The sequence below is a fragment of the Pipistrellus kuhlii genome, unplaced genomic scaffold, assembly GCF_014108245.1.
Source record: "Pipistrellus kuhlii isolate mPipKuh1 unplaced genomic scaffold, mPipKuh1.p scaffold_m20_p_7, whole genome shotgun sequence".
Classification (NCBI taxonomy): Eukaryota; Metazoa; Chordata; class Mammalia; order Chiroptera; family Vespertilionidae; genus Pipistrellus; species Pipistrellus kuhlii.
In genome coordinates this window covers 39957726-39975356 of record NW_023425573.1, presented here as the reverse complement: position 1 = coordinate 39975356, position 17631 = coordinate 39957726, and the positions used below count along the sequence as shown (strand labels likewise).

At 46.9% G+C, this 17631-nt stretch overlaps 1 protein-coding gene across 1 annotated transcript; it reads left to right on the top strand.

The window, feature by feature from the left end:
- Positions 1 to 10913: 10913 nt before the first annotated feature.
- SP5 (Sp5 transcription factor) lies at positions 10914 to 13452 on the top strand. The gene is made up of 2 exons (XM_036421987.2): positions 10914 to 11128; positions 11842 to 13452. Exons 1-2 carry the CDS (start codon positions 11078 to 11080, stop codon positions 12994 to 12996), a joined length of 1206 nt encoding a protein of 401 aa, XP_036277880.1. The 5' UTR covers positions 10914 to 11077; the 3' UTR covers positions 12997 to 13452.
- Positions 13453 to 17631: the final 4179 nt, after the last annotated feature.

Below are 17631 nucleotides of genomic sequence, written 5' to 3'. Positions count from 1 at the left end.
TTCACAGGTGAAGAACATGGGGCCCAGAGTGGGTCAAAAGCTTTGACCAGGATCACACAGCTATGCCTGTGTGCATGCACAGGGGCTAGACTTATTATTTTGCAATCAAAAAAGGAAAGTTAAAGAGCTCCATGTTCCCTGGACTGCTCTTATAAGAAAATAGTGTTAATTTTTCATATTATGCCAAGAGAACAGAGCAATGTATATTTCTGTCAATTATGAATTAGGTTAGAGAAGAACAAAACACACAGGTATTTTATATAGTTCTTCCTTTTAGATTTAAATTTAAGCCATCATATTCTTAAAGTGAAGTCTGAAGAGTAACACCATCATTATAACAAATGACATGGAAAGTTATTAAAACCCTCTCCTGGTTCTAGAATGAGAGTCCAGGGCCCCACCCACCTAGCAGATGCTTCCTGGTAAGGAAAGACAAAGCCCCTTTCCTCAACAAGCACACCAGAGGGGGAGTTGAGTAGGATGACCTACCTGCCTTGGACCAGAGGCTGGGGTTTTGCTTTGCCTCTGCCCCAAAGGCATTTATCTAACATGCTTCAAATAATGCTGAGACCTGAGAGCACTCATTCATTCATTCATTCATTCATTCATATTGATTTTAGAGAGTGAGGAAGAGAGAGAGATAAACACACATTGATTTGTTGTTCCACTTATTTGCGCATTCATTCATTGGTTGCTTCTTGTATGTGCCCTTTAGAATAACCATTATTTATCCATAACTGCAATGTTTTATGTTTATTTAGTTACAACAGGTTTTTAAGATGCAGAAAGCATTAGTTTTTCTTGATATCTAGAAAGGTGCAGCCTGGCTGGGTAGCTCAGTCGGTTAGAGTGTCATCCCAATACGCCAAGGTTGTGGGTTCTAAAGGGACAGCTAAGTTAATGGCCCATCGGTACTCAAAAGTCATTGGATTCAAAACCAGGCAGCAATGCTCTAATTTTAAGCATCTATTCCAACAGCAGGTAAATAAATTCTCATTTATTACTGTGAGATAAAAGTTATTGAGTAACTGAAAAAGTACTGCTGGTACAGAGTCCAGGTTTATATTTAAAACAGAATGTTTATATTAAGTAAATATTAACCTGGAAAATTTCCTAGATGTCATAGGAGTTGCACTGTATAGTTATGAGTGAAGGGAAATGATAACAAAGACTCTATCAACATGAACACATAGTGTCATATATAAACATCATCAAAGCTCCTCCCTTAATGAGGCTTGTAGAAGGCTATATTCATGGACACAGTGAATTTACCACATGCTTAATAACTGCACTTTATTGTACAAGAGAAAATTTAGATGGTTGAATTTTAAATCTCTCTCTTTCTCTTCAGCACATAAGCACAATGTAGTCTCATTATGTAGTATATGATTTTAGGGTTTAGTTTTATGTATTTTATTTGTATGAACTTAATACTGTCATACTTTAATAATTCTAATATTAGAGATAAGATGCCAACAAAATAAGTTAATTTTTAAAACTGAAAAAAAAAATTGGGGAGGGACTGATAATGACCTTTTCTAACTGAACAGAATTTTATAAATCTAGTGCTAGCTATTCCCATGTCCTTCTTGGTCAGAGAAGAGACACTGAGAAGGAAATCCATCCTTATACCGATGGTATGTGGAGCTGGCATGTAGATAGATTAAGATGTCTTGAGGACTGGGTAGAAATTGGCATACTTTGAGATGAAACACATGTATTCCACTCCAAAATAATTAAATCCCTAGAACAGTTAGCTGCTTGTAGAGACAGAGAAAAGATTACACTGGGATGCCCCTCTCAAGAGACCCTCCTCCCAAATCATTTGTGATTTCAGAAATAGTTCGCCCAAGAGATTACATATTGATGAAGACATGATTCATGTTATTTGTTGAATGTTTTACTATAAACGGCCCTAAGAGGTCATTTATTCCAAACCCCTTAATACAATGCTTCCTTGCAAGTCGATAAAAATTTGAGTCCACCTACCATATACAGAACAAGGTACTATAATAGAAAAGAAAAAGAAAAAAACTATATGCATCTGTAATTTTATGGCCTTAGATTACATGACCTTTAAAACATTAGTCAAATCAAAGTTGCAAAATTGCAGTTTAAGGTTCTATGTGAAAGGAGAGATTAATAGGAAAAGGGAATGCTAAGAAGGCTTCTTAGAGTACTGTCCAATCAGATATGGCTACTGAGCACTGAAATGTGCATAATGAGACTGAGGAACTGAATTTTCAGTTTAAATTGCCACAGGTGGCTTTTGGCTACCATATTGGACAGCATAGTCTTAGATGATGTGAGATTGGAGCTGGACTTTAAGGGAGAATAGGTGGGAGTTTGATAGGGGTTTTAGTTAGAAAGTTAAAATTCCAAGCAAAAGCCAGTGCTGTGTAAGCTCATGGAAGAAGGAAAGCTTCAGGCCTGGCTAAGTGAAGATCTGCTATCTGGTAAGATTGGAATTAAAAGTGGGTAGTAGGGCCGAAACCGGTTTGGCTCAGCGGTAGAGTGTCGGTCTGTGGACTGAAAGGTCCCAGGTTCGATTCCAGTCAAGGGCATGTACCTTGGTTGTGGGCACATCCCCGGGTAGGGGGTGTGCAAGAGGCAGCTGGTCGATGTTTCTTTCTTATCAACGTTTCTGGCTCTCTATCTCTCTCCTTTCCTCTCTGTAAAAAAAAATAAGATAAAATAAAATAAAATAAAAATTTATATATATATATATATATATATATATATATATATATTTTTTTTTTTTTTTTTTAAAGTGGGTGGTAGATTAAAGTGGAAGAAAAGGGGCAGAAATTCAAAACTATGTGGCATCTTGAATGCAAGCCTGGAGAAAATACACTTATTAATTCCATATTCAATAGAGAGACACTTAAGGTTTTTGAGCATGATAAAAATATAAGCTGCCTTGGTGTATCAGAAAGGTAATCATCAGATAATGTGCAATATGGATGTGAGGGCTGTTTTGATTACCTCTGGTATAATGAACCACCCTAAAGGTATTAGAATTACATAGCAGCCATTTTATCATGCTTGTGGGTTTTCTGGGTCAAGAATTTGGGCAGAGCAGAGAGGATGGCTTACCTCTCTGCTCCATGATGTCTGGCACCTCAACTAGGGTGACTCAATGGCTGGGGCTGGAATCACCCTCAGCTTTTTTTTCCCCTGGGCTGAGGTGACTCTGAGGATGGCTCCAGCTAGAACTGCTGACCAGAGCTGCTTCAGTTAGCCTCTTATTTGGCTTGGGCTTCTCATAGTTGGTTTCCAAGAGGGAGTATTACAGTGGAGCATCTGAAGAGTGTGCACTCCAAGGGAATCAGGTAGAAGCTGTGGGCCTTTGCTGACTAGCCTCAGAAGACACTTCTGCTGAATTCTATTGAAATTCAGTGAATTAGTAAGGCCCGATTGTGGGGATGAGAGATACTGTTGGAATTATCTTTGGAAAATATAATCTGCCACAAAAGCCATGAAATAGAAAATGGAGGTGGGAAACAAAGGGAAAAGTAAGAATTGGGTGATAGCATGGAATTAGAACTAGCAGTAATTAGGAGAGCAAAGAAGGAGGAAGACCAAATGTGTGTGAATCTGAACCAATTTAAAAATCACCAATCAGCCGAGACCAGTTTGGCTCAATGGATAGAGCGTCGGCTTGGGGACTAAAAGGTCCCGGGTTCGATTCCGGTCAAGGGCATGTACCTTGGTTGCGGGCATATCCCCAGTAGGGGGTGTGCAAGAGGCAGCTGGTCGATGACTCTCTCTCTCATGGATGTTTCTAGCTCTCTATCTCTCTCCCTTCCTCTCTGTACAAAATCAATAAAATATATTTTAAAAAATAAAATAAAAAATAAATAAAAATCACCAATCAGAAACCTGGGAAAGATTTAGTTGGTTTGTAAAGTTGGAACTGGGTCTGTTTCTTGGGGATATATTTATCTTGGAGATATGGTGGGGCATTCTTAAGAGGATATCAACGAGGGCAGTTAGTAATTTAGGACTAGGGCTCTAAAGAAAGGTGAAAGTTAAAGCTGGAGACATATTTGGGAGTCAGAAGAGACAGAGATGATCAAGGGATTGCATGTGGTAGGAATTCAATAAATATTGATTGACATAATCCATTGTAGCTGGGCTCGAAATTAATGTTTGTAATGAGAAGGGAGGAAAGCATATCAGTTTTTGGGAAATTTTCTTTTCTTTTTTTTAAATATATATTTTATTGATTTTGTACAGAGAGGAAGGGAGAGAGAGAGTTAGAAACATCGATGAGAGAGAGTCATCGATCAGCTGCCTCTTGCACACCCCCTACTGGGGATATGCCTGCAACCAACGTACATGCCCTTGACCGGAATCGAACCCGGGACCCTTCAGTCCCCAAGCTGACACTCTATCCATTGAGCCAAACCAGTCTCGGCTTGGGGAATTTTCTAAAGGAGCAGTAGGGGGTCTAGGAATGGGAACCAGGAATTCAAGTGAAGCAATTTCATAATCAGCAAATGTAGCACTATTTGGATTGCCTCATTCAATAGCTATTTTCCACTGTCTTTCTCGGCTAGAAAACTGAAAACTGTATTCCCCAGACTCTCTATGGTTCCAGATACTAGTATATGTTTTAGCATACCACATGCAACATACCAAACTTGAAAGGCAGAAGTAAACAACTGTGAGGGAGGGAGGAACTGTGCTTCTGCTGTCCTTACTAGTAAGCACAGTTGTGGTATATTTGTTTCTCATTATGAAGGCTCTTATAGAGGTTCTAATGTGATAGCCCCCTCTCCATTGTTTTGGGTTCTCTGGTTTTAGTTACCTGTGGCTAACTATGGTCCAAAAATATTAAATGGGAAAATTCCAGAAATAGACAAGTCACACATTTTAATTTTTGAACCATTCTGAGTAGCATGATGCAGTCTTGTGCTGTCCCACATGGACATGACTCATCCCATGGTCCCATATATCCACACTGTGTGCACTCCCCGTATTAGTCATTTGGCAGCCGTCTGTTATCAGATCGACTGGAATGGTACCACAATGCTTGTGTCTAAGTTACTCTTATTTTACTTAGTAATGGCCCCAAAGCTCAAGAGTAGTGACGTCTGGCCATTTGGATATACATAAGAAAAGCTGCAAGGTGCTTCCTGTAAGTGAAAAGATGAGTACAGTACAATAAATATTTTGAGACCACATTCACGTAGCTTTCATTACAGTATATTGTTATAATTATTCTATTTCATTATTGGTTATTATTGTTAATGTCTTCCTGTGGCTAATTCATAAATTAAACTTTATTATAGATATGTATATATAATATTATACAGTAGAGGTCCAATGCATGAAAATTCATGCAAGAGTAGGCCTTCCTTCCCTTTACTGCCAACACTGGCTTCCCTCTCACACCCTTGATAGTATCCTTTAAAGAACAACATTTTAAATTTGGATAGCATTAATATATCTATTTTTTTCTTCTGTCACTTGTGCTTTTGATGTTTCTAAGAAGGCATTGCCTAATCCAAGATCAGGAAGATTTATCCCTATGTTTTCTTCTATAAGTTTTATATTTTAACTCTTACATGACCCACTTAAAGTTAAATTTTTTAAACATTTGTATTCAAACTGAAAAAAAAAAGGGGGGGGGGCTGATAATGACCTTTTCTAACTGAACGGAATTTTACAAATCTAGTAGTGATTTCAGAGAGGGAGGGAGAGAGAGAGATACAAATATCAATGATGAGGGAGAACCAGGGATTGACTTTCTCTTGCATAGCCCACACTGGGGACGTGCAACCTGGGCATGTGCCTTGATCGGGAATTGAACATGACCTTCTGGTTCATAGGTCAATGCTGGCTGGGCTTAGAATTAATTTTTATGTAAAGTATAAGGAAGATGTCCAACATCATCCTTTTACATGTGGATATCCAGTTTTCCCAGCACCATTTGTCAAAAGAGGGATATTTTTTATTTTTCCTTTTGTTTTATCTCTTATTCCAACCTATCAAGTTTTGTTCTTTTCCCCTTTAATATGCGTAACACTTTTTCACTCTCAGGCCAATTTCCAATCAGAGCCTTAGCAATCTCACACCTAACTGACTGCATCTGTGTCTATCCTGCCAAGCTCTCAGCAAAAAATAAATGGAATTGAATTCTTGTAATTCACCTGCTCCAGAGCCTACAATAAAACCCTACTCCATATAGCATCAGGGCCAAGCTCCTCTCCCTGTCTTCCCTAACCTGTCTAACCAGCAAATCAAAGATGTACAACTTTATCTTCATGTTTATTCAGCTCCGCACTGAAAGGGGGTTCCCTTTCCTTTCCCCCGTCATCACCTTCCTGTCTGTGCACCCCATTAAAACCCACAGAGGTCCTACAGGCTCCTCCAAGCCCCAGCTCCTTGAGAAATGCCCCTTGCCTTTTCCAGGCCTCACAGCACTCTCCTGGGTCCCTGCTGCATGTGTGTGCTCTGTAGCACAATCCCTGTGCACATGACCGTGTACACAGCATTTCATGCTGCCACCCAGCACTGAGGAGCAGTTACTGAGCAGCTACTGAAGTTCACAGCATTGTGCAGACATGACACATTTCATGCAAGCACTGTTTCCTCCTGCTGTCAAATGGGGGAACCCAATAGAATAAAATAAAGGATCCTCCTAGATCTAGAATTCCACTCCTCCATCCATGCTAGAGGGACTCAGTTTTTAAGTTTAAGCTTAAAATTAACTTCAAATTTCCAGTGGAGGGAACTTTCCAAAACGAAGCCCCTGTTTCCAAAGATCCCACTATTTTTGTATTTTTGTATTTTTGTATTTTTGTTGTTTTGTTTTTGCCACCTAACTCACTAGGCCTATTCGTGATAGAGCCCCTGTTTAGGGCATCTGTGCTGCAAGACCCTCCAAGTCTCAAAGTTAATTTAGAGAGTCTGAGATTGCAACTCCTCCCCCCCACCCCCACCATTAAAAAAAAATCTTTCAAATTGCAGAGGCAAAGTTTGATCCCTTCCTCGAGAGCTGAGAACAATAGGAGCTTTCTGCTCTAGTGCGACTTCAAAGGGTTGCAGAGTGACTGCTCTCAGAATACTGGGTTGTGACGACTAAAGAAACGCACAGGCGTCCTCCTGCGATGCGCAGTGCCCCCTGAGCACCAGGGACTGTCTGTCCCCTTTCTGACCAACACTTTAGTAAAGCAAGGAGTGGTGCTTGTAAGTGGGCAGGTGCAGGAAACTGGAAGGTTGCGCCTTTGGCAGAGATCTGGGCACTTAAGCAACCCCTGCGGTAAAGAGCCAAAGAACTAAGAATTAGTTGAAATGACCTAAATAAATGGGGGGGGGGGGGGGGCGGTAAGGGAAGAATCAACTGGAGCTGGTTTTCTGGATTGATTCCAGAGGCATGATTCCCTGGTTGCTGCAAGGAAATGCCTGAGGCCAGATACCAGGCTTGGTCTCGAACTAGTAACCAGAAGTTCTTGGCGGACACTTTTCTCTCTGAGCACGCAGAGCGGGTCCACCCGTCGCGCAATGCCTCCTCGGAGTCACCTACCCGCCTCTTGCAGGTGGCATCCAGCCGGCCCACCTCCAAAGCCTACTGTTTGGAGGGCAGCAAAGTGCGGCTCCTCAGCATGGGCAGCTGCTAAACAACCTCCCCGTGGCGCCCCAGTTAGAGTTTGCGCCCTATGCACCGACCTGATAGCATAAATATATATATATGTTTTATTAAAAGGAAGATTTGTCAGTTCATCTCTTGGAGGACCTCGGAGTTCCAGGGTCCTCCCGTGCACAAACACCCACCAACAATAGAAAGCCATCAAATCTTCCCTCCTGTGAACTCGCACCCCAGCGGACAGCTCTTTGAACTGACCGCAGCCCCCGCAGCCCCCGCAGCCCCCGCAGCCCCGCGCCGTCCCCAGCGCGCTCGGCCCTCCCGGGCTCCCTCCCGCCCTCCCTCCCGCCCCGCTGTGCACTTTTGCAGCGCGCTGGGTCTTTGATGTCTTTTTGCATTATTGCAGAGCTGCCACGCGCTCTTCCCGGCGCTCGGGGATTTGTGTACCACCACTGACATTTGGCCCTGATACCTGTATCTCTTGGTGATTCTAACAAATTTCTAAAATAAATGTTGTACTTTGATCTCCCGGCGTTGCACTTTTTTATGGTCGCTGCGGAACATTACTTCATTAAGAGTAAGTTTTTCAGGAGCACGGAACGCAAAGGGAGGGAGGCTAAACAGCAGTTTGCAAAAGTCTCTGCAGACTTCAGCTGGCGCCTGGGAGAGCTGGAATCCCAGGAGGTGAAGCGCAAGGATTTCCAACACTCAACTCGAGCCTGCTGCGAGTTGTCCCAGCACTGCCCTAAAGTCTTTGCATATATCAAGTCATCTTTTGAGCCTACAAGAACTGTGCAGGTGAGCATTTTACACACTGGGAAAATAAAGCACAAAAAGGCTGAGGAACTTGCTTATCAAAGTTACCAACTGGAAAGTGGACATCTCTGGGTTCAGATTTTCAGAGTCCGGGCTCTTAACCACAAAACACTGGTTGGAAGTGTAACTGGCTAAGTGGAGGCATCTCAGAGAAAAAGTCCTCTCCTAACACAACCAAGAGCGTGTGGACTGGCCTTTCTTGCCTTTTTGTCACAATAGGGAACAGATTCGGCAAGTGCGAATGCCTTCTAGTCTGCTTGGCCCAGCCGGGTGTGTGTGTGTGTGTGTGTGTGTGTGTGTAAGAGCTCAAACGATTTCCGAAGGACACACGCTAAGGGACTAGACCACTTGCTTGCCCAGTGTGGACTGGTGCTGGCTGGGCTGTGCACCACGGGGCTCCCTGGCCTCTGACTTGTATCGGGAAAAGGGCTCCTACAGATCCCAGGCTTTGAGGAGACTCAACTTGTGGAAAGGGGTAGGTTTACCTGGCCTCAGATCTAAGCACTAAGTCCCTTCCCTTCCCCTCTCTGAGAGCACCCAGACCTCCTCACCGAGCTGTGTAGTCACTGCTCAGAGTTCCCGGGGTGACACCTGGTTGGAGAGATGAGGGGCGTGCAAGGACCGGAATTGCAAAGCGCTCAGTATTGGGGCCACTCCCGGCCCATGTGTCTCAAGCAAGACGTCTCTTTTCGCTGATGGGCCCTGGGCATGGGGGAAAGTGGGCCTGGTGGCGCAGTGTCCCAGCCCTTTGTGGAATGCAGAGGGCACCAGTGTACCACAGCCCAGACTCTGAATCAGCCACCCTACCTGTCTTCTCACATCAGTCCCGCTGCAGGGCGGTACCCGGGAGGACTAAGCGCAGGGAGGCTGCGGGCGAGAGGACTCGGAATATCCCTGCACCGCCCTGGACCGGGGAGAACACCCCGTTCTGCGGAGGGAGAGGCCGGCACGGGTCTGGGTCTGCCAGGCCCAGGAGGCCCAGCAGCCCCGGCTCCACGCCTCAGAAGCCATTCGCTGCCTCTAATCCTTCTAGTGTTGTGGGGACCCCGCAGCTCCTCGCCCGCCTCTTCCTTACACCCTCCCCCCCACCCCAACTCCCCAAGAGAGGAGATCCAGGTGTTCGTACTGCCCCGCAGGCTCCGCCTTGCACTCTCGGCCGGAGGGAGGGAGGCAGGTGGCGGACTTCCCTGCTCGGCTGGGCGTGGAGGGATAGCGAGGGTGGGGGTGGGGGTGCATACTGGTGAGCATTTCCCTGCCCCGGGCCAAGCATCCTGCTCCTGAAAAACTTCCTCTTCTTTGCAAAGGTAGTGAGAACAGCCGTCTTGATGGACTTTTCTTTCCGATTAGAGGACTCTTTATTTGTCCTGGTGCCTAGTGTTATGGTTTGTTCAACAACAAAAGGCTTCCTCGGCCAAGCCTCACTTTTCCGAGGAGTGTCCCCGGGTGGGTCTGTGCGGCTCTGAGAGCGCGCCCTCCCAGAGCAGGGCCAGGCCGGGGAGGGGTGGGGGTGAGGGGGGATTGCCAGCCCCGTTGGGGGCTTTGGGGGGCGGCTAAGGGCGATCAGCCCCCTTCCACGGCGGGGTGCAGGGCTACGGGCCTGGAGAGAGAAGGGCTAGGGAACAGCATTTCTTCCTTCCTTCGGGTGTACATTCTGGAGTGCTCTGGGTGTACATTCTGGAGTGCTCTGGGTGTCCCGCCCAGCTCGGGTGTTTTCCCAGACTATCTGCAAAGTTGTGGCCCTAGAAAACTTCCAGGTCGCCATAGGAACGTCTCCAGAGGGCCCCAGGAACTGGTCAGGCGGGCGGCCCCCGAAGTGTGCGCGCCACCCACTGTGGTTCTGGGCGGGCGGCCGCCCCGCCCGCCGCTCGCGGAGGCGGGCAGGGGGCACGCGGCGGGCGGGGCGAGGGGAGGCCCGCGCCCCGCCCCGGGAATTCCCTCGGGCCCGCGGGGTGCGCGCACGACTCTGGCGGGAAGTGTGTAAGCACCGGGGAGGGGAGAATGGCCCTCATCTCCGGGAGTCTCAAAGTCCGAGCCGGGAAGACGAGGGCCGATCTCTCCGGAGATAACAAAGACACTTTGCCACTTTGGGCGCTGCCACGGTGCAAATCTTTAATTGCAAGGGAGTGTGGGGGAAGAGAGGATAGAGAGAATCCAGCCACCAAGCGCGGGTCTCCGGGCGGCAAGGCCCCCTTTGATCAGGAAAATCCAATTATTTGTGTATATACATTTCCCACATAGTGATTACTTCATTAATTGTCCCGCCTTTATCTCCTCCCTCCCCATCCCCCCACTAATAATCAGTTCTTTTATCCAGACCAACAAACACACCATAGGAGCTTTGTGGATTCAAAGGATTTGCTTTCGCTTCTGAAAGAGCCGCTATTCTTTGATGATTGGGTGGCGGCGAACTTCAAAGCCATAAATCTTCCCTCTGACTGGCTGGCGGCCCGGCAAAGTCCTTATCAAATTCTTGGAGGTGATCCTGAAGCGCTCAGACTCCGCGCCGGGCGAGCGCGCGGGGTGCGGCCGGGGGCGCGGGCAGCGAGGGCCCGGTGCGTGGGGCGGCGCCGGCGAGGGGCCAGGGCCAGGGGCGCTGCCGGCCGGCCTCGGGGTCTCCATGCCTCCGCTGCGCCCCGCTCCGCAGCCCGCCGCCGGCCAGCGGTAGCCATGGCCGCGGTGGCCGTCCTCCGGAGCGACTCGCTGCAGGCCTTCCTCCAGGTCAGGGCGGGGCTCGGAGGGGGCCGGGGGCAAGGTGGGAAGGAAGGATCGGGTCTCGATGTCTCTAGGTGCTCTTCGTACCCCGAGTCTCAAAAGGAGCCGTGCTCCGCGGCTGTCGCTGGAGTCAGACTTAGCGGGGTGCCCACGCCAACTTAGCACCAAAGCTTGGTGCCAGGAGGGTGGCCTTTGTAGGGGGTGGGACGCGCGGGCCCCGGGGTGGTCCCGGGGTGCCTTTGCCTGAGAACAAGGCCCTCGCTGACCCAGGTGGCCCGTCCCCCCCACCCCTACCCCCGGCTGATTTCAGCCAGGGGCGGGGGCGGGGGCGGAGCCCGGGAGTCGCGTGGAAACAGCTTAAAAGATGAGAGGGAGGGAGTCAGGGGGGCAGTCCGGCTGTGGGTGTCTCCAGGCCCCTTCTGACCGCGGCACCGGGAGTCGGGGGGTCGGATCCCTCTCCCCTCCCATTCCGCGCCTGGCTCCTCTGAGCCTGGGTGGCCAAGCACAGTGATCTCACAGGAGCCCCCGTGTGCCCCGCGTGCAGGTAGAGCAGCACCCAAAGTTTCCCGGGCCCGGTGGGTGCGCGCGGGGGGCGGGGGAGGGGCGGCCGGATAACCGCGGGCGAAGGGGTGGCGGGCCGGCCCGGAGCCCGCGCTCCGAGCGTTAACCTTTTTGTGTCTGTTCTCCGCCCTCCCCGGCGGCCGCCGCCGCCCATGCAGGACCGCACCCCCAGCGCCTCCCCGGACCTGGGCACGCACTCCCCCCTGGCGCTGCTCGCCGCCACCTGTAGCCGCCTTGGCCAGCCGCCGGGCGCCGCGCCGGCCCCGGACTTCCTGCAGGTGCCCTACGACCCGGCGCTGGGCTCGCCCTCCCGGCTCTTCCACCCGTGGGCCTCCGACATGCCGGCGCACTCGCCGGGCGCGCTGCCGCCCCCGCACCCCAGCCTGGGGCTGACGCCGCCGCAGAAGGCGCACCTGCAGCCGTCGTCCTTCGGGGCGGCTGCGGCGCACGAGCTGCCGCTCACCCCGCCGGCCGACCCCTCGTACCCTTACGAGTTCTCACCCGTCAAGATGCTGCCCTCCAGCATGGCGGCGCTGCCCGCCAGCTGCGCGCCCGCCTACGTGCCCCCCTACGCCGCCCAGGCCGCGCTGCCGCCCGGCTACTCCAACCTGCTGCCCCCGCCGCCGCCGCCGCCGCCCACGTGCCGGCAGCTGTCCCCCAACACGGCCCCCGACGACCTCCCCTGGTGGAGCATCCCGCAGGCGGGCGCCGGGCCGGGCGCCGCCGGGGTCCCGGGGGGCGGCCTGTCCGGAGCCTGTGCCGGCGGGCCCCACGCGCCCCGCTTCCCCGCCGCCGCGGCCGCCGCGGCCGCCGCCGCCGCCCTCCAGCGGGGCCTGGTGCTGGGCCCGTCGGACTTCGCGCAGTACCAGAGCCAGATCGCCGCGCTGCTGCAGGCCAAGGCCCCCCTGGCGGCCGCGGCCAGGAGGTGCCGCCGCTGCCGCTGCCCCAACTGCCAGGCGGCGGGCGGCGCGCCGGAGCCCGAGCCCGGCAGGAAGAAGCAGCACGTGTGCCACGTGCCCGGCTGCGGCAAGGTGTACGGCAAGACGTCGCACCTGAAGGCGCACCTGCGCTGGCACACGGGCGAGCGGCCCTTCGTGTGCAACTGGCTCTTCTGCGGCAAGAGCTTCACGCGCTCTGACGAGCTGCAGCGGCACCTGCGGACCCACACGGGCGAGAAGCGCTTCGCCTGCCCCGAGTGCGGCAAGCGCTTCATGCGCAGCGACCACCTCGCCAAGCACGTGAAGACGCACCAGAACAAGAAGCTCCGGGCGGCGGAGGCCGGCGTCAAGCGGGAGGACCCGCGGGACCTGTGAGCGCAGCCGGGGGCAGGCGAGGCCTTTCCGCCGCCTCGCGCTCCCCAGCACCTCTAGGAAAAGTGAAGGGGAGGTCCTGGGGCCTGTGGGCAGCTGGCCGAGGGGAGTCCCAACACAGGCACTGCCCCTCCCTGCTTCCCTGGCCCGGCAGGCGGACAGGGACCCCTGCGCCCAGGAGAAGCAGGGGAGGCGGGGCGGAGGGCTCTGTGCACCCCAAAGGGAGGTTTGGAGCTCAAACCATTCCCAGCACCGTCTGGGAGACCTACCGTTTGGGGGGACTTGCCCTGAGCGGACCTGGGTATAGGAAACGTTGCTGAATTGAAGCGGGAGGAACCTTGGGAGAGTTGAAATAGTGCTGGGTTGGGGTTTTTTTGTTTGGTTTTTTAGGTTCTGGCCCGGCTTTGTACAGGTTATTTAATAGCTTTGTTAAAGAATAATGATAATAATTACATTAATGAAAATGTTACTTTTGTCCTCAGCTCTATGCAGAGCTACAGCATGAAATGTCTATGTAAAGCAATCAGCAGTTGCAACGTGGAAATAAATACGTTAACTCCGGGGGCCACCCTGGGGAAGACCCCGCTGAGCCGGTCTCATTTGATCTTTTCTTCTTCCTTCTTCCGGGAGGCTTCACCGAGAGGTCAGGTTTCACCAGGAATTTGGAGGTTCCTGGAGGCTGCTCGCGTCCCAGGCTTCTTTGGTTTGGAAGATTCTGGGGAAGTGTGTTTATTGGGTGCATGGATGGAGGACGGAGGGCAGGGTCTGTTTTGTGATAAAGAAGATAGGGCAAGATTTTCCAGGCCCACCCCGCGTGACTAACTTGTGCAGCCTTAGGACTTCTTACCTGGACAATTCCCTGTGGCTTTCCTTTTGTTGGTACTCTAGAAACAGGTCTTACGCCAGCTTCGCTTCTTCCTGGCAGCCAGCTATGCTGGTGTCTGGAAAGGTCCTAGCGACTCAAGGATCTGCTCACAGGTGAGATTTTTGGAGAGTTAATAGAGAAGCTGGGGGCCCTTGTTCAGGTTGCTCTCTGCCTGGGAAAGAGGCATCAGTTTCGCATTTCGGCCCCATCACGGTATACAACGTTGTCTTGTTTTTCGTCTTAATTATTTTGCTGTACAAATATTAGCCTTGTTTCTGGCTGGACCTGGAAGTACAGTTCCATTTTGTATCTTGGGATTTTATTAACCATTGAAGTAGACTAAGATTTTCCTCAGGGAGGGGCCAGGAATACTCATATCCAGGTTTTTCTCCTGATTCTAAAATGTGAAATTTTCAAGTTTACAAGTGCGTTTTGCAAACTCTCAGCTCTGCTGGTTCCTTGATGCTTTCTAATATTTGAGGTTTTAAACCTGAAACTGAAATCTTAACCTTCTGATTTAGAATTAGCAAAGAACAGAACCTTTTAAATTTTGTTAATATGCTAAACTGGCATCATTAATGCCAAATTTCAGTGGAATTCAATCATCTTTTCGTGGTGATAGAAGTGTACTATGTAAGTTGATATGATTTCCCAGTTTACAAACAAAAGTTGCCTTTTGTTTAAGGTCAAAGTGAAGGGTAAGTTCTTAAAAGCTGTGAGGGTTGTACTTGAGACTTACTCTAGTAAGTCAAGCACAAATATCAACATCATTAAGATAAGGATTACTGTTATACTCATAAGAAATGGCATTTTCACTCCATTAACTTGGGACAAGGTAGCAAATGAATAATAGAATCATTGTGGAAATATGCCTTAGAACCAGTCACTCTCATTAGAAATTTTGAAACTACTTAATGACAAATTAGACTGAGTCTTCAGGGTGCTTTACCAGGGAAAGGCAATTTGGGTTAGCTAAATTGTGGCAGTTTTTCTAGCAAGGAATAAGAAAGACGTTAGAGTAACATTAACATACATGTAAACGTGTAATCTTGATCTAAATCAAGATTCTTGAGAATCATTTCTATGAAGAGTTAGAGAAACTCAAGTCTGAGGCATAGTGTGGGATCAACCTTAGAGCCAGAAGAGGTTTTTTGGCAGTATGAAGAGACCAAGGGCTTTTGACTCAGAAAAGTTGAAGTGATCCTTTCCTGAGAAAGAGAATGCCCTTGGTAGAGGGGGGAACTGGCAATTTTGAATGAGTCTACTAGCTATTCTTGCCAGCTACCCTGTTTCCCCAAAAATAAGACAGTGTCTTATATTAATTTTTTCTCCCAAAGTTGTGCTAGGTCTTATTTTCAGGGGATGTCTTATCTTTCCATGCGCTAGGTCTTATTTTCGGAGGATGTCTTATTTTTGGGGAAACACAGTATGAACATTTAGTATCCAAACAGATGAAGTGATGAAGATAGCTTCCTTATCTATTTAACTTTGTGGTTATTAAGAGAAAACTTACATATTATCTATAAAATGTAGTATCTAAGTGAGGTGTTGAAGATATTTCCTTATTACTATAAATTTTATGATTGTTAAACTAGATAAAATATATTAAATATATCTAAAAGTACAGTAATTAAAAGCAGAATAAAGTCATTTGATGACATAACTTTTTATATATTTCATTTACTTGAACCTGCAAATTAAAAAATATATATATGATTAAAGTACAGTCTCTAGACTAAACTTCGTATAGCTGGAAGACTGCTCTTTATTGTGCCACTGCAAATCTATTCCAATTACTTTAAGGAAAAAAAGTTTATGCCATTATCCAAGAGGCAATCAGAAAGCCACAATAATGTGACATTTTTGTCCAAGTGTAGGAAAGTATTTCATGTTTATACTGAAAAATAAGCTAATAAATGCTCAGCAATACCAACTTTGTGCAGAAATGTATTAGACTATATAAGCTGTTAAAATTTAAACTGCTATTGCATGCTTTATTTGTTTCATAAAACTGCAACCAGAGTACCATTTAGGACTTTAAAATGATTTTTAAATCAATATGTAGGAAATAATATGCATAAATGATGGATTTAAGCACACTTAGCAGAAAAATTAATGAAATTCAAATTAAAAGAAGTTCAAAAACAAAGTGCTATTAAATATAAACTAAAATTAAAAATAAATAAATAAATATAAACTAAAATTCATTTTATATTATAATTGTAGTTTTACCAGTATCAAAAAAGACAGTTTAATCTACCAACTGTATTCAAGGCTTTACTTGGAACCCAAAACCCAATTCAATTAGGTTGTAAAAACTAGTTGAAGAAAATATGTTAACAATGGCCTTTAATGTCAATAGACATTTTATTCTTTCTAAGCAACTGTCTTAATAGTATGCAAGTATAGTAGTGTAAGGTGTCATATTTTAGAAAATTCTAGATTGGTGTGATATTATTTTAAATTTAACACTCAGTTGATAAATGAACCATTTTTACCAAGAACTTAGAAACATGGAGAAATTTAGTTATCAGTAATTTAGGTAATTTGTGTTTCTTGAGTTGTTTTTATACTCTATCATTTTCTGCTTTTCTCAAGAGAAAATTGTGCAAATTTACCTTTGGCTGACTGCTAATTTTTAGTAGTTCTGGTAATGAATGAAAGCAAATTGTGTTAAAGAAAATGCCAGTGTATTATTCACTATTATGTTAGTCTTTTCTAGTTTGGGTTAGAGTTCAAATGTGATAGCTATATTGTATATATTGTTATAAAATTTTTCTCATAAGTCAAACAAGATGTACCAATTAATCTTAATGATGTGCATGTTTACTGCAGAAATATATTTGAAACAATATTAATAGAAAAGGCAGTTTTTCACTAAGTTTGCACCATGTTTCTATTCTAATACTGTGGGTCTTTAAGTAATCAGTTAAAGGCAGCAGCTTTGTGTTTCCCATTATTTTGGTTTATCTGTGAGAGTTTCACAGAATGTTATTAGGGCCAGAGCTCTGACTTCCAATGTGTGCAAGCACCTAGTAGGCTGTTTGGAGCTCTGAAGTTGCAGAGCATGTGCCTCGTCGGTTGAAGTTAATTGACAATATCTTCCTGGGAAATGGTCTGCTGTGTTTTACAGTAAATGTAATTAAGATTTTCTAACATCCCAAACTGAGGAGCATGCAAAACAAATATTAATGCTCATTAATGTTCTGTTGTATATCATTACCTTCCTCTGGTTTGCATGCTGGAGGGGAACTTCAAAAGTTTATGGCAGCAAGTGCAGCTTTGAAATGAGTATATGTCAACAGTTTGATAACCTAGAGGAAAAAAATCTAGATAGAAAGATGTATGTTAGTAAGGAGATATATATTTAGATTAATACACCACCAGGGCATGTTTTATTACTGAGCCACTATAATGGTAACATGGTTGATTAGTGGGTAATTCATTCAATATACAGAGGGGGGGGGAAGCAGGTTTATAGTTGTGAATATGTGTAACAGTTTATTCTTGTATTGTTATTTATTAATTATTGTATTATTTTCCATATGAACAACTGTAAACCTACTTTTGCTCCACCCTTTATGTAAACAGTACATTTTTCCCTGGTGCTGTTCAAACTGAACACTTTTTTTGCATCAAGATCTTTGTACCTATTTACTCCTCCCTTGATTGTTTTTAAAGAATGTGCAATTTTTCAAATTAATTTATGGATATTGTAATATAACTTACATGATATTCCTTACTATAGCAAGTAAGTGATAGCATTCAACAAA

What these genes read in the sequence shown, in the direction of transcription:
- SP5 (XM_036421987.2), top strand. Translation starts at nt 11,078, where the DNA reads ATGGCCGCGGTGGCCGTCCTCCGGAGCGACTCGCTGCAGGCCTTCCTC. An exon ending in CGCTGCAGGCCTTCCTCCAG is followed by an intron (nt 11,129 to 11,841) that starts GTCAGGGCGGGG and finishes CCGCCCATGCAG; the next exon opens with GACCGCACCCCCAGCGCCTC.